Source organism: Phalacrocorax aristotelis, chromosome 10 (genome assembly GCF_949628215.1).
Source record: "Phalacrocorax aristotelis chromosome 10, bGulAri2.1, whole genome shotgun sequence".
In the NCBI taxonomy this organism is placed as follows: Eukaryota; Metazoa; Chordata; class Aves; order Suliformes; family Phalacrocoracidae; genus Phalacrocorax; species Phalacrocorax aristotelis.
The window spans coordinates 17918007-17934309 of record NC_134285.1 but is presented as its reverse complement, the minus strand read 5'-3'; the positions used below and the strand labels follow the sequence as shown (position 1 = coordinate 17934309).

At 45.5% G+C, this 16303-nt stretch overlaps 1 protein-coding gene across 3 annotated transcripts in view; it reads right to left on the bottom strand.

The window, feature by feature from the left end:
- Positions 1 to 1954: 1954 nt before the first annotated feature.
- The window catches only part of LRP4 (LDL receptor related protein 4), an 81817-nt gene continuing 67468 nt past the window's right edge, over positions 1955 to 16303 (bottom strand). For all 3 annotated transcript variants that reach the window (XM_075105466.1, XM_075105467.1, XM_075105468.1), the window contains 19 exons: positions 16036 to 16237; positions 15518 to 15707; positions 15135 to 15266; positions 14341 to 14481; positions 13790 to 13876; positions 13405 to 13576; positions 13159 to 13321; positions 12686 to 12911; positions 10991 to 11294; positions 10435 to 10653; positions 9990 to 10124; positions 9679 to 9787; positions 9203 to 9347; positions 8582 to 8695; positions 8162 to 8285; positions 7127 to 7194; positions 6408 to 6495; positions 5743 to 5884; positions 1955 to 3976 (listed from right to left, as the gene is read on the bottom strand). In XM_075105466.1, coding sequence (XP_074961567.1) covers positions 3641 to 3976; positions 5743 to 5884; positions 6408 to 6495; positions 7127 to 7194; positions 8162 to 8285; positions 8582 to 8695; positions 9203 to 9347; positions 9679 to 9787; positions 9990 to 10124; positions 10435 to 10653; positions 10991 to 11294; positions 12686 to 12911; positions 13159 to 13321; positions 13405 to 13576; positions 13790 to 13876; positions 14341 to 14481; positions 15135 to 15266; positions 15518 to 15707; positions 16036 to 16237 — 3097 coding nt within the window. In that variant the 3' untranslated portion in view covers positions 1955 to 3640. The remainder of the gene's footprint in view (positions 3977 to 5742; positions 5885 to 6407; positions 6496 to 7126; positions 7195 to 8161; positions 8286 to 8581; positions 8696 to 9202; positions 9348 to 9678; positions 9788 to 9989; positions 10125 to 10434; positions 10654 to 10990; positions 11295 to 12685; positions 12912 to 13158; positions 13322 to 13404; positions 13577 to 13789; positions 13877 to 14340; positions 14482 to 15134; positions 15267 to 15517; positions 15708 to 16035; positions 16238 to 16303) is intronic.

Sequence of the window (16303 nt, the reverse complement as noted above, 5' to 3'; positions counted from 1 at the left end):
AAATAAAACTGAAGTGTTTTTAATGGGTTTGGTACTTCTTTCATCAGAAAAGGAGAGAATGGGATCCAAGATTAGCACCAGTACTGCTGTGTCAGTCACTACCAAATGTTTCATTCATTTTTCAGCCTTATGCACCATTTAAACTCTTGGTTATGAAAAAAATGCAAAAGAATCTTGAACAAAACCCCTTCCTGACAAAACCAGCTCTTCTTCAGAGCTTTATTTTCCACGGGGCAGAGAGGCTTGAGGACACTACGCTCCTAGTATTTTCCAAAAAGACGAACATCCTCTTCTGCTGTTGCCATGGTAAAATAGTAACAAAAAGTAAAAAAAAGCAAGGCAGGGGCAGGGTGAGAGGCAGTATGTGTGCTCATGAATTTGCCCAAGTGCGGGAGTGTGGATATTTGGCCCTTGATTCAAAGCTGTACTGGTAGAAGTGTGTGTTACAACCAGATTATCAAAAAAGCCCAGACCCATTCCTAGCTTCTTGCTCCTCTCGAAGAAAAGCTGAGGTTCTGTGTGAACAGGTCTGGGAGCTCCTTTTTCAAAGTAGAGTTCCAATAGCATGCACGATTCACAACCAAAAGCCAGGCAGAGTGGTTAAGAAAATCTAAATTTATATTAAATTATCATCAACCCCTAAAATACTGAACACAGTGGTTAAATAACTCCAGAAAGTCCAATGTCTCCAGTGAGTAACGTTAAAACCATTACACAGGAACACACAGAAATCACTGATGTTAGCTCGGGACAGACAGGAGAGAGGATTGCTTTTTACATAGTAAATCAGTGCTCAGGAGATCATCCTCCAGTGGCCTTTCTACATTCTTAGCATCGTAAATGCAACGAGGGTCTTCTCTTCCCCAGGATGGGGAACGATGGTGCGTCCCCCCCGAGGCAGCATCTCACTGGGGTTGTCTCTAGGAAAAAGAAGCAAATTTCTGCCCACCTCACTGGGAGAGGAGAGGCTGTGGGACACTTCATTGCTCCTTTTCACCATAATCATTTGAGGAAGGGAGCAGAGAGCAGTTAGGAACGGTTGATTAGGCTGGGTCCCTCCTAAGAAGCAGCAGAGAATATTTACCAAAGTGGAGATCACAAGCACCATGAGCTGTTGAAAAGACTGCCTGGGTTTGTCCTTTCCAGTCCGCACTTGCGACTTAGCCAGTGGTTATTCTGACAAGCTGACTGAACCTCAAGTAACAGCTCTGGGCAGATGGTTCCCTTCACCCCCGTCCAACTACAGGATTTTGGTGCACACTCACATAAGCTATTGGGGCATCCACCCCCACCTCCCTGCCAAACCCCAAAGAAACCCTGCTCTCCTAGAAGTCAGAGCCTTCCTCCCGCTGCCATCACCCACCCACTCCTCCCTGCTCCGCTGCCCCTGCCCCTACACCTGTTTTCTGTTAAAATAGATTCTCCTGCCTAGGCTTGAGCCCTCTGGTGTCATCCCTGCACAAGGGAATTTAGGCAGGCAAGGTCCATGTCAGTGATACACACTCCAGTTTCCAGTGGAATCCACACCTCGATCCAAAAGTACCTCTGCCCAACAAAAACAATGCTTCCCAGGTTGCAGCCAACCAAATAAATAATTAAATAAAAAACTAATTTAAAAAAGAAGGAAAAGAATGCCTCTGGGAGTAGGGAGAAGTCCCACATTAACACAGGGAAATTTCCAAGCCTTAGCGCCAGTTCATTTTCCACAGGAATATACACCAGTCAGCCCAACAGTGCAGTTATGGACAGAGTTTCAAGCCACCTAGCCAGGTCAAAGCTGCAACCTTTCCCCTTCTGCAATGCTACCTTTGCTGTAAAAAGTACAGCAGGACTGTTAGTATATGAAAAAGGTTAGGGCAGAGTAGGGTGGATTTTCCTTTTTCTGTGGTGTTGGGTTTTTGGTTTTTTTTGTTTGTTTGTTTTGGTTTGGGTTTTTTTTTTGTATTTTAAACCAGCTGGAAAAATATCACACAGGAGATGCGCCCTCCCCACACCTCTAAGCCATATATGCCTAGCATATGCTTTGCTCTCTTTACACCACGAATGGGAATGTACTTGACCTCTTCCCAGGAGATAAAGAGGTTACAGAGTTTGCCATGAGAAATTCTTCCCTGGAAAGTTCTGCTTCCAAGTATCTGGCTTAAAACTTAGTATTTTACCATGATAGTATCCATATGACTTGAGGGGTTAATATCAATCTCATTTTTTAAGAAGCATTAAGGGATATTTTCTCTATCCTTTTTCCCTCTGAACAAACAGATGACAAGAGAAGTCAACAGAATATGAAAAGGTGGCCATAGTCCTTGTGAGCATGCAAGCCCCAGCTCCAGGTGCTGCTGGGGTGTAACACAAAGGTAGGATTACACCCCCTGGGAGGCCAGGGAACAACAGAAGCTCATGCACCTGATAGGAAAATGACTTGGCAAGGAGAGCTGTTTAGTGGTAGCAGAAGACCTTAAAGTGCAATTCTACCTGATAAACAACTATTCAAAATGCCCCTTACAGCTCCCTGATTATTGTCTCCTATTCTAGGTCAAATGGGCTCAGCCTAGTAATAAAGCAGTTCCTAACTGTCAGCACTGAGCATTCCCTTGGGAAAGACTTGACCTAGGAATTCTCTCTTTTCCCTCATTACAGTAATCAAAGGTCCTAAAAGCCAAGAGAACTGGGACCTTTCAGAATTGGGACTGGTGGGGACTTCACAAATTTTCTTTTTCTTTTTTTTAATATATCAATTAGGCAAAGACAAGAGTAGAATTTAGGTCTTGCTGAGATGCATTTTCTCCCATTAGCTCTGTAGAGCTAAGAACAATACCAATCTCTTCTTTCCTCACCTTCAGCACTCTGACTTCAGTACCCACAGGGGGCAGTTCTGAAAGGGGCATTTGTTGACTCTTGCTCTTCCAAAGTAGAAACATGTTTTAACAGGAAAGGGGAGAACAGGAGCAGTGTCTGCTGCCAGCAACAGACACAGTGCTCTGATCTGAGCATTCCTTAAAGTTTTTACTAGCAGATGGGAAAGTAAGCAGTGATGCTCTCATGAAGTGAGTCACAGAAACCATGGTTACCCTCTTCATGCCCTTAAAAGGTGACCTGATGCCGTGTCAGTGTTCCCTTGAGCCCCAAAGTATACCCCATTTATTCCAAGACCTCTCTCAAGTCAGAGACCCCTCAACACAAAGCCTCAAAGAGCGCTGCGAGTGCTGCAATGACATGGGTAACTTCTGTGACCAGGAGCTAGCAATGAGGCAGCTCTGCTCTCTTCATGGGCGTTGACTGTGAGCCGGATGGCACAGGGCTTGCAGGTTGCCAGAGAACACAGAATCTGAACTAGATTCAGGCCAGAGGAGTCACTGCAAAAGTTAACGTGGCAGCTCTCAGGAAAAGGGAACATATAAATAAACCACAGACAGTGAAAATGAGCCAAAAGGATTTCTGGGTTCCAACCCACCCATCCTCCCTCTCCAACCACAACAGCACAGTTGCCCGAGCTCCTCGCTGAAAGGCAGTCATAGTCTCTGGGCCCCTCGCAAGAGGGGCTGGTCTCTGTGCCCTTCCTTGCCTAGCAGGCAGAGTCCTGTCTTTTTTGTGCAGAGCAGAGGCTGGGGAGGGTATGAACGCTTCCAAAGTCACATGTACTTTACACCTCACTCTCCGTGGAGGGCTTGCGTTGGTGTTTCCAGCCTGTGTCTGGGAGTGAGCCACGACGTTCAGGAGTGGCTGCTGCTGTGTTAACGCTGCTGCATTCAGACTGTTCTTCCTGTAGCAGCTGCTCAGTTTCGGTGTCATCCAGTGAACCAGAACTAGCCTGGATAGAGACCGTGTCTGTCTTCATGCAGACATGATCCCGGAGGATCCCTCCTCGGGAGCTCCGAATCTGTTTAAGGTCATCCCACTCGGAATCATCACTGGATAAAAGGCATATCCCCTCCACAATCCTGATCTTCTCCTTGGTGTAGCTGTGGTCAGGACCAGTCTAGGGAGCAGACAGATGAATGAAAAAAATCAATACATTTGTGGAAAAACATGGCAAAGAGCAAAGCAGAGCTGGAATGTAGACAATGAAGCGGACAAAAGGCTGGACCTCCACGTAAACAGCCACTGGCTTTGCCTGTCACAACAGCAGAACCCATTCTAAGTTTCCTTCGGTTCTTCACCACCCCCTAGATGAATCCTCCCTGCAAGAGCTCTCATTCCTAACTCCAGGAGCCTTCAAATCATGGAAGTGGAATGAGGATGAGCTGGCTCTTCTAATTCAACTATATATATTCCCTGACAGCAGGGAATAAGAATGACACTGAATGTAAAAAGGAAGAAAGAAAAAAAAAAAAAAAAAGGGAAGCAGGAAAGCCAGAAAACTTCATGATAAAAGTACGCAGGGAATCAATTCCAGGTCTGCGGTATCTTTATATCTGAGTCATTCTAAATTCACCTCTCAGGAAAGCACAGCTGGAACACCACTGTTGAGTCCGAGCCTCACAGCAATACAGGGGAAGGAGATTATAGGGAAACAACAGAAATGATCAGAGGCTAAAGGGACCACACTGAGATTAAAGTAGTGAAATCTGCCTGACTTGGCTCACTGACAAATAAGGAGCATTAGAGCATCTGATCTATGAGGAGAAAGTGGAGGAGGTGGGGAAATATACATCTGGGTATATCTCGGACCAGCAGAATTAAGAGAAAAGTGGAAAGGATTTAGGTTCCTAGATAAATAATCCTGGCTTATCCTTAGTAGATAACGCTAAAATATCAGGAAAGTTTGGGAAATCTATTGGATAGTACCTTTGAAAAACAAAGCCAGAGAAAACTCCCCTCTGTGTAAGGCTTGCTGTGATCCCTGCTAAAAGAACTAAGTTATCTACCAGATTATCATAAATAGTCCTCCAGAAATTATCTTCTCCAAATATCACATATTAAGTATGAGTAACCAAAGCTAAGACCAAAGGATCTGTCATAGAAAATTACTTCTACTTTCTTGACAGACAGTAGAGCTGGTTTAAAGACATAAAAGCAGGAGAAAAACCAAGAAAGAGCGATTAGTATGGGACAATGTTTGAGCCACACACAGAGCTTGAGTAAGGGAGGCAGGGTCAAACACACAGAGTAGTGATACCTGACATGAGGATGTGGACGAAAATCAGAAGAGGGAAGATGAGAAGCTATCTGAGTGATAGGAAAGCTTCTGAGGAGAAAACAGAGGAGAAACTAAGTGCTGAAAGATACCATACTAAACCCTCTTCATCCTGTGGCACGCAGGGCAGACCTCTGCAGGGCCTTTAAAATGCTCCATTTAACAAGGACTCTGGTTCTCCCCCGATCCCACCCCTTCCAGGCAGTGCACAGCCAGGAGCCACGTTGTTGTTACCAGACCCCTTCCGGCTGCCTCGTTCCCCTGGTGACTGTCCAAAGCAACCTTGGTGCAACAGTCACTAACCAGAACTGTGTCCAGGGAAGACAGTTCCCTTTGACTCCTGTACTTCGAGGGCCAGCACCCTGAAACACAAGACACTGTGGGAGTGGAGAAAAAGCAGAGCTCTAAAGACAGGTCTAATTCACTACAGCTCACTGGGGAGAAGTGCTGCTGGTTGATCTCCATAGGAGTCTGAGCAACTCACTGAAGCTGTCCTCCTATGTCCTAGAAGTAAATGCTGACAAGTTGCAATATTTTCACATACTAAGGCCTGAAATACTTGACAGCAGTTTGAGCTGGGCTCCCACGTCCTTAGTAGCAGCTCTTACCTCTTTCTTGTAGCACAATTGGTTGTACAAGGTTGGTTTGGGAATTGCTTCAATCTTCACCTCCTGGGTCGATGTCCGATACGAGGGATTACTGTAGGTTAGGTTCCCCAAGCCAGGGTCTGTGAACTTGGACTTATTATGCCTACAAGAGAGGGCTGTCAGAAAAGACACAGGGCCCTACAACCAGGATCCAAAGTTCCTGAGTGCTCAGCAAGTGGAAAGCTACAGCAGTCTTCACTGTCCCTCAAAGAGAGAGAATGCTGGCCTCACCTGGCTTTTCAGGTACCAGTAGAGTCACTCGCTACTAGTACAGCAAGGCGCTGCCACATAACCACAAAAGCTATACTGGCAGTAACTGGTGAAGCTATCTGGCAGAAAGCACACGAGCTCACACGTGTATTGAGATACAAATTATCTCACATCCTTGTCCATAACTCATAAGCTCTCTGCAGAAAATTCAGCCAATAAGGCTTCAAATAATAGACTTGCATGCCCAACACTTCAAACCTCGCAAATAAAATAATCAAACACTTCTTCCAATGGAGAACATTTATTGTTATTTACAATAAAGAAAGAAACAATAAAGGAAGATGAAGCGTAGGAGCTTTCTTCTACAGCCCTAGATTTTACTATTGGTCAGGTGAGAGGGGAAAAAGATCACTTACCTATATATAATTATAGCAGCAAAAAGCAGCAAAATAAACAAGATGCTGAGAAGACCTCCAATAATGTAGCTGACGTGCAGTCCTTCTCCTGGAAGTGAACAGCAAGGGTAATTTATACACTCTCCTTAACTCCCACTGGATAATACTGACCTTGGGGTAGCGCCTAGTACAGAGGTTTTACACCATATGCAAGTATGTGAAGTAAAATGTCAGCACACTGGGGTTTAGCAGAGGGTTTTGTTTGGCTTCATATGAAACCAAACATACAATAACCCTTCCTCCCACCTGGGCCCCAGCAAACCAAGCAGCATAAAGACCTTTGTAATGGGGTTGGATAAGGATGAGTTAGACCCTCTTGCTGACAGGTTACTGCTGCAGTGGGAAACAATTACCCTAAGTCAACCATTCTCAACTAAACACAAAGGGGATGGTGAAGAAGAGTATCATTAATGGGAAGAGCCCAATGGATGAGGTATGGGATGAAAGAAAACGAAACTATTCTTCAGACCGAAGTGTCATTTAGAAGAGTCCACACACAGGCTAATGAATGCATATGACTAATGTTCATCCTTAGACACACTTTCCTCTGCTCAGAGGACGTTTGAGTAATTCAAGCCTGAGTTTCAGAAATTTGGGTTTCAAACACTATGGACTGGAATGCCCTGGTCACACCTGGAGGAACAACCCTGGTGGAGAAGAGTTAAAGAAAAAGAACTCACCCATGGTTGCCAACACTGCCTCGTTGGCATGGGTACATGAGCCTCGCCTAGCATCTTTGTCAGAGCAGCTGAACGACAGAAGCACAGTAGGTTACTGAAAGTAGTATCAACAGTAACAAAGATATCAAAAGACAGGATGGGACAGGCTAGCACTGATATCCCTTCCATTTCCAGTTCAACAACAGGAGCCTTCCTTTCTCTTCTTTAGTATCCTTCTGTATCCCGAGAACCATATACATATATAAGGGCGTGTGCGTGTATACATCAATTTTAGGTCTGCAATACCTTCATATCCCAGTCATTCTAGATTCACCTCTTGGGTACATAGGTGTGTACATATATTTATCTATCAGAACACAAATTGCAGCATCAGTGCTGAAGCAAAAAATCAGAACAAAGATTTTTCTGTCCAATACATCATATTCAACAAAGTAGAAGCTTTGCCTTGTAAATAACCCAGCCATATATTACAGATTATACTTTTTTGCTGTGCAGTAGGATAGCAGGCTGTAGGGAGTTAGCAGAAAGTCTCTTAACTACCTGCATTGTAACCTAAATGTTAGAGCTGCAAAGGTTCTGTTCTGCCCCAAACAAGCCATCCCTTTGTGTCCAGGGCAGAACCACTTCTTCAGGTGTCTGGTCAGGTCTGAGATGTCTGAGTGAATTAAAGCAACAGACTCCCCTCTCCTCCTCTCAGAAATAAGTTCTCAAAATTAGGAGTTCAAAAAAATTCAGTCAAACAAATGAGATGGTCTCAGGAGGATTTTAACACTTCAGCACAATTAGCCTACACACATATTTCAACAGGACAGAAAGAAAGATCTCTGCACCTCTTTCTTGCCAGCTCAGCAGTGTGCTGCATTCTTTGTCAAAATGGTCTTCTCTGTTATGAATGTGAAGCCTGGAGCTGGAATAGCCTCTTTTGGCTAGGGAGAGGTACATTTGGGTGATGACAACCAGAGGGGGGCTTGCATGTTGCGCCTTGCACAAGCTGAGACTTTCACACCCTAATTCCAAGACAACAAGAGCACTTACTTTCCTTCCTCTGCTTCCAGAGATGTGAGAAGTTTAGTTGTTGAGGCACCTACTCTGTCAGGTGGCGTCTGACTTCTCTCACTTATACTTGTGGGTTCAGGACCAGGGGGAACCACACCAGGAACTAAGAGAGAGAAAAATAAGCAGGATCCCAACTTTGTAAGACAGATGAATAACTCTGGTAAGCTATAGAGAGTTCCTGAAATGGCCTACATGAGCAGCTTTCCCATCCCAAACCATCTGTCAGCAGAACGGACAGAAGGTGGCTCTATTGCTCACAACCATCTTACTTCCAGTATATGATTCTGCATAAGTTTTTATAATGCTGGAGAGCTTCAGATGCTCTGATTGCCACTGCATAAGTAGTGGTGGTGGCTCACTTATGGAAACGACTACCCAAGTGACACTCAGTAAACTCACTAATAGAACAGGGCCGCCCATCTGGTTCATCCGGACACGCGCAGACAAAGTCAGAAGCCCTGGCAAAGCACAGATGAGTGCAGCCTCCATTGTTCACTCCACAAGCATTAGTACCTAGAAGGAACATGCAGTTTTCTAAGTACGTTGCAGAAGACCAGGTAAGAGCTCAGAGCAACACCCTTTCTTCCTGCTCATCCAGAGGTACTTCCTAGAGATCCAGCAAGTTACTATGCTCTGACACATGCCCTTCATCTGACTGCTAAGGGAGTGATGACAATAGTCAGACACTTGTAGGATTAGGGTGGTCTTGAAAGGCACTACAAGTCAACACAGCTGCACAGACTAAAAACCAAAACGCTCACATTCTTCTATTTTAACACAGTGTCAGGTGAATAACACAGAAAGTGACATTTGCTAATCAAAACTGTAACGTAACACTATTAAGATGTACTTGAGTGAAATGTCACAGGCAGACAAGGAATGTGCCCAGGGAAGATGCATTAACAGTTTGGGTGTAAGAAAAGATGCCAACCTCGCTTGAGATCTACAGTAGCACAGTGGTTCCAGAGTTCTTTTTTGTCTACAGTTCGCATTTGCCTGAATCAAGGTCCTCTTAATTACCTGTCTGTCTCTGAGGTGAAACCACAATGATATCCATCAGTCCCTCCACATTGGCTAGGACTGTCTCTTTGTTCCGTCCAGAGTATTTGTCCACTCTCTGGATAGATTTGGTTTGCCAGTCAGTCCAGTATATCCACCTATCCTGCTGCTCAGGGAGACAGCAAAGAAAAATCATAGCCATAGCATATTTAGCCACGTAGACACAGGATACCCATAAAAACCACTTTCCAGTGGCAGAAGGCCCCAGACAAAGGCCTTTTCAACAACTCCTTCCCCTCTCATCATAGAGAAGATGACGGCCTACACCCCACAGGAGTTCAGACAAACTTCCTTTGTTAGCTCCAGAGAAGAGTTAAATACTATCCCCTGAGCCATCTTGGTTTCCCCAGGCTATAACATTTCCCTGTCCCTAAGCTCCGTTGTCCAAACTCATGAACACACCAGGGAGAACAGTGTCAGCAGGAAAATCTTCTTACCTGTGTCAGTGCAAAGGGATGTGACACTTGGCTGACCAACACTTGCCGTAGCTTCCCGTTGAGATCACAACTCTCTATGCGATCAAGATGCGCATCCACCCAGTAAATCCTGGAGGAGTGGGGAAAGAGGTGAGCTTCCATCTACACATTCCCTCTCTACTTCCTAGTCATTTGCTAGGCAAGGTGGATCAGACAAAAAAAACCAAAAACCACCAAACCTACAATGTTACTCCAATAAACCAAGCTAAGGAGGCTAAAAATTTCATTACATCTCTTAACCCTATGCAAGTATAAGAACACCTTTCACTGACCTCCTGGTGTCATAATCCAAAGTCAATCCATTGGGCCATCCTAGGTCAGTGTTAATCAGGATTTTACGTTCAGAGCCATCCAAGTTTGCCCGTTCAATTTTAGCAATGTGACCCCAATCTGTCCAGAAGAGGTACCTGAAGGGATAAAAGGCAAGTATAAGACGAAAAAAACCACCTAATTTAGTTCAATGAAAATTTTAGTTATGAATTAAACTGCCAGATTCTTCAGGTTCAAAAAAGATCATGTGGTCTGTAGCTTGCTTCTCCCAGCTACCTGCCCAACATTCAAATTCACTGCCTGCCTGATTACATCTGTCACTCAGAGCCAGCCCCTTGCTGGTACCTGCAGATTCACACAGCACATCTCTTCTTCCTCCCACAACCTCCTCTCCCGATCTGCCTCTGCACAGCCCTTCTCCCTGCCCCACCAATACCCCATACCTACCCCTTTTTGGGAAAGACAGCAATGGCACGGGGCTCATCCAAGCTGCTATTGATCAGCACTTTCCTGGAGCTTCCATCCAGTCTAGCTACTTCTATGGTATTGCGTCCTGTGTCTGTCCAGTAGAGGTTCCTGGCAACCCAGTCCACTGCCAGGCCATCTGTAGTCTTCAGACCCTGACCAATAACAGTTTCCATGTTGCTGCCGTTCAGATCAGACCGCCTGGATGGAAATCAATGACAAATGGCAGTGAGGAATGGGTAGCTCCCGGAAAGCCTTCATGCTTCCATGTGTGATCCCCATCAACAACAGCGCCACTTCATACTGCTACCTCCCTAATACCTTTTTCCCTGTAGTCTCCAGCCAGTTAAACACACCTTCAGCATTTAGTTCAGTGATACACATGGTGCTGTGTACCAAAGACAAGCTGTAATTAGTGGTGTATTGCCAGCATCTCAATTTCCTCAACTTACTGGCACACTCCACAGCTCATTGTGGCACAACCAGCACAAGGAGCTGGGTGACCTGGGCACGGGCCAAGCAGATGACTGGCACCCACCTGATGACATCAAGAAATACATCTGTGTAGTAAATCTTGCCATCAACACTATCATAGTCCAGAGAAATGACGTTGTTCAGTTCGGGGACAGGTATGTGCACATCTGTGTGGTCACTGGTGTCCAGTGAGATACGACGGATAGAAGCACGGCTAGAGAAAAGTAGGTAGGTCTCTGGAGAAGAGTCACACGTCTGCTCATCTCTCTTCAGCTGGATGCCAGTGGGGCAGGCACAGGAGAAGCCAGTGGGGTGAGGCAAGCAAAGGTGGGAGCAGCCACCATTACGAACTCTACATTTATTGAAGCCTTTAGAAATAGGGAAAGTAAAGTTTAAGGATCAGTGTGGTCCCACAGACCAAAACTTTATTTTAAAGGCCACATACATGCACAACTTGCTAGCAGCCAAGTCCATCCTTACCATCCCAGCCTTGCTGGGAATCTACAGCCCTTCATACAGAGACTGCCTCCCTCTTCTCCAAGGTTTGTGGTGGGTATGGGCATGGTTGGGGCAAGAAGGCACAGAAGAATGGGGAGCATTAGGAGCAAAATCTTGACCTTCGTTCCTTGCTAATCATAGTTTCCCCATGGAAAAAGGAACAGCCAAATGCTGATAGATTCACACAGTTGCAGTTTAGATTTATTATTGCTGCAAATGCTAATGCTGCCAGAAAGATCCAGCCCTGTGGGGAAGCAGTGTGACAATGCACCAGAGGCCAGGCTTACAAAGGAGCCTCTGTTTCAACTTAGCTGCACACAGTGGCAAGTAAACAAAGGCATCAGAGAAGCCTGCTGAAAGTGCCTGACATATTATGGTAATCTCTTTTTCTTTAAAGTAAAAAAAAAAAACCAAACCCAGCATACATTTATTAGGAAGGGATAAACCCAGAAGACAGGTGGAGGGAGTGGGAAGAGACAACAGGGATATGACAGCTAGAGTTTTCGTTAGCTTTAAGTTATAAAGTTGTACTGTCAAGAGTGATGTTCTGGTTTAGTAGCCATAGGAGAAGCAGCATAGTTTTCTGTAGAAGTACGTATTGGGGAAATTCCACCAAAATGAAACCACGGCACAAAGCAACAACTCCCACTGAGGAGAAAGGAGGCAAGACAGCATCGTATAGGATCCCCAAAGAGTAACGTAAGGAACCTGGCTCTGGCACAGAACAGTTGAAGAGCATGATATATTAAGAGCAACTAAAGAAGCACAGATTTTGTAGAGGAAAGTGGCCAACAGCAAGATGAAGCCTGTAATGGTTGGGGGGAAAGAAATGACTAGAACTTGAAATAAGGTTTCAGCAACTAGCTTAAGAGGAATTAGTGCTTTTTGGATTTAAAGAAGGGAAACTTGACCAATGCCAGTAGACTCTGGTGAAGCCTAATAGGGTATGACTCATGCAGTCTTCCTAAGAAAGTGGCTCTAGTGTCTGTGAGAAGTAGGTTGTCAGTGCAATCCAGTGAAGGAAATGGGATGAACGGGGTCAAAAGGCATACAGTAATAAACAAACGCCAGACCTACATAGCTGGGTAAACAGGGAGAAGTGCAAAAATAGTTAAACAAGACGGAAGAAGAAAAGAAAAGCTGATTTTTGCGAAGTTATCACTCATGCTTTACACAAAACGACCTTCTTCAGTGACAGCTCTGAAGGGCTCCCCTAGTCACCACAGACACCTGCTGATTTGGAAGCAGCCTAGCAACTCACCCAGTGGCCGTGCCCTATCAACAGCTTGAATGTCCATGAGGCCAGGCAAGTTTGCCCTCACCAGGATGACATTGGCACCAGTGTCCTTGTCAGCCCTGTGAATGCTGCGGGTTTGCCAGTCAGTCCAGTAGATGTAAGAGTCCAGCAAAGTGAGGCCATAGGGATGTTGCACTGGAGACAGCAGGGTGCGGCGGTTAGCACCATTGAGATCTGCAGCCTCAATACGCTGAAGAAAGAAGTAAATGTCAGCCCCACACTCAAAACACTGATCCTCTTGCTAGCAATTACTACATTAAGTGGGAAACCATCTAAGCAAGTGATGTTTTTCAAGTCCACCCTCCCCATAGCCCATACTCTCCAAAAACCTTATGTTCCCCTTGCTCTTTTTATAGCTTGCTCAAGAGCTTCTCAACAGCCTCCAGGCTACCAAAGACCCAATGACAAACAAACAATGCTGAGGAACAGAATCATACCTCAGTGTGTGCATCAGCCCAGAGCAGCTGGGACCCAGCCTTATCCACTGCCAGTCCATTAGGCCAGCCCAGGTTGTTGCCGATCAACACCGCACGTCCAGAGCCATCCATTCCAGAGCGTTCCAGCTTGGCATTCTCACCCCAGTCCGTCCAGTACATATACCTGGGGAAAAGCCAGCAAGTATTATGGAAACAGAGGTCAGAAGTCCTGTTTTAATCCCTAGATAGCCTCTTGACAACACTAACCCCATCTCATGGTACAAAGCTATTGCCCGAGGGCTGTCCAGGTTCTGCCAGACCAAGACTTTCCTCATGGAGCCATCGAGGTTGCCCACTTCAATCCGGTTTGTTCCTGTATCTGTCCAATATATCTTCCTGCCAATAGCATCCACAGCCAGCCCATCTGTAGTCAACAAACCTGAGAAAACAGAAAGGTGTATTGGTCACTGCTCATCTTCCCAGCTTAGTCAGGAACTTCTGCAATTCCCCTTGTGCACCTCATCAGGCAGTTGCTCTAGGCTTTGCTTGCCCTTCCACCAAAACTTTAAAGATTATTCTACCAGGGTGTCAGAGAATCTCTCTTTTCATTCTGCATGGAGGTGAGAGGCTCCCAGGCCAAAATCTGTCCTACCTGTAGTGATAATGTCCTCACATTGTGAGCCATCAAGGGCAGCCCGGCTGATTTTCCGCAGTGTGCTGTCTGACCAGTAAACCTTTCCTGGGTGGAAGAAGAAAGAGAAACTTAAAAAAACCCCACAACAAAACCAAACCAAACCCCAACAACCCAACAGCAAAATCCCTAAAAAACAGCTCCATGTCTGACTACCAGCTACACCATTCAAAACAGATCTGTCTGCACAGGAATAACAGTATCACAAGACTATTAAACTGGAGTGATAAAACAGTACAAATGATCTTGTTACAATCGCCCCCAAAACATGTAGAAGCACTGGCGTTCTGACCTTTACACAAGGCCAGTGAACACACAACGCATTATCAGTTAGTAGTATAGAGTCCCACATCTGATTGGAAAGGAATATTTGCAGCACATACTAGAAAAAAAAACTACCCAAATTCTCAACCTAGCGCAAGATCTGTGGCTGGGTCTTTACTCAGACATTTAGATATGATGTCACTTGTTGCCTTTCAAACAGACAGTCGGATACACTACGAAGTTCAGACCTTCACGAGGATCCACTCCAATTGCAATGGTGTTCTTCATGGTGACATTGACTGAAACGACAACATCTGCAAAGTAGGGAATATCCAGAGAGACCATCCGGATATCAGTCCTTCTGGCAAAGATCAGAAAGCTGGTCATTCCTGCAGAAAGTTGAAAATGAAAACAGATTCAGCAAGGAACAAGTTCAGTCAGTCAACTGTAGGCATCATTTATTGAACATCTGGAGGTGGAAAAGGAGGTCTCAGGCAGATCTCGGTTTATGGGGAGTCTGGGTACAAAAGCTTTACTAAGCATTACTGAACGCTTTATTGAATGCTTTGTTGAGTGTTATTGATGCTACTATGTGTGGGAAACAGGAGTTAGGAGCCCTTTTTTTCCTGCTAAGGAGAAAAAGTGGATGCACCATGGCCTGAAGCTGAGTGCCTTCTACAGTCCCCAAAAAGAGGGTCCATGGGGGGAATGCGTACAGCCCTATTAAAGAATATTAAAGAATATAGCACCTTGTAGTTCAAAAGGAATCCACCTCAAGATTAAGGCAAAAGTGTGGGGGAAAACGTGACATCTGTTTAGTTGTCCAACCTAATTTCAAGAAAAATTTCTTCTGCATCAATCTAGTTATCAGTAAGTTTCTTCATAGTAATTTCTACTCAAAATGAAGGTACAGTCATCAAATGGGATTTTTGAGGGGTAGAGCAGATAAGCACATAAAAGTGAATTTTGTTCTCTAACAAGGTAGGAGCAAAATGTAGCTCCTATACAAAGCTGCAATGAGGATCCTACAGAGAGGACTCACCAGGGGAGCAGCTCTTGCCATCAGATTGCAGGTTGATCCCAGTAGGGCAGGTACAGCTGTAACCTTTTGGAAGAGGTGCCAAAAGGCACAGGTGACTGCAGCCTCCATTGCTAACTTCACATGCTGTATGTACTATAGGAAAGAGGATGAGAAATCTGTAAGCCGGTAGCACAGACACAAAAAGGGATGCAACAGCTATAGAAATGTATTCTAGAATGCCCTTAAATACAAAGCTGAGAGTAATTCTCATGCTCTCGTATTCCACCCAGAGACTTAAGGCATCGAGGGCTGACGGATAGGTCAGCTCCTTGCAGGAGAGCTGTGCCACGTACCAGAGCCTGAGCAAGCTCTCAGCTTAGTGTGGCTTGGGGCGAGCTCTGTACCTGGTGGCCTGTGCCGGTGAAAAACATGAATATCCATAAGATTCTCCAGATTGTCCTGCAGCGTTTCCCGAGCCTGCCCAGTCCTCCTATCTGCGCTCTGGATGCTTTTGGCCTGCCAGTCTGTCCAGTAGATTCTCTCGCCATAAAGAGTAAGTCCAAAGGGGTGAGGCAGATTGCTCCCAATCAGCACCTGGTCAGATTACCCCCAGCCCCCCCAAAAAACATTACTAAGAAGTCACTAAGGGGGATAAGGCTTCCCTTGCCCCCTCTCAACATCACAACATACAGTCACAGCAAAAGGAGAGTGATGGGGCAATGTTAGCCCTCAAAAGGAGGTTCCCTCACACACAGTTTGCAACTGAAAGGGAGCTCTTCTCTCCCAGTGAAAGCAGCTCAGCATGCCTTGAATTAGAGATTTCACTTTCAACTGGAAAGAGAGGCAGGGGCCATCAGCACTCTGTGCTCTAGGACTTACACCTCAGGCTCCCAGGCTCCCTCCTCAAAAATGGCTTCCTTACCTTCCTGCTGCTTCCATCCAGACTGGCATACTCGATGGTCTTCATGCCTGCGTCCGCCCAGTACAAGCGCTGTGACTCATAGTCAATGGCCAAGCCATTAGGCCACGTGAGGTTGGAGGAAATGATCACCAAGCGGTTTGAGGCATCCATACCAGCACGCTCGATTTTTGGGCTGGCTCCCCAGTCAGTCCAGTACATGAACCTGAACACAAGCCCAGACAGAGTTGAATGCCCACGCTCTTTCACTGTCACTATAGCCAGGCAGCGT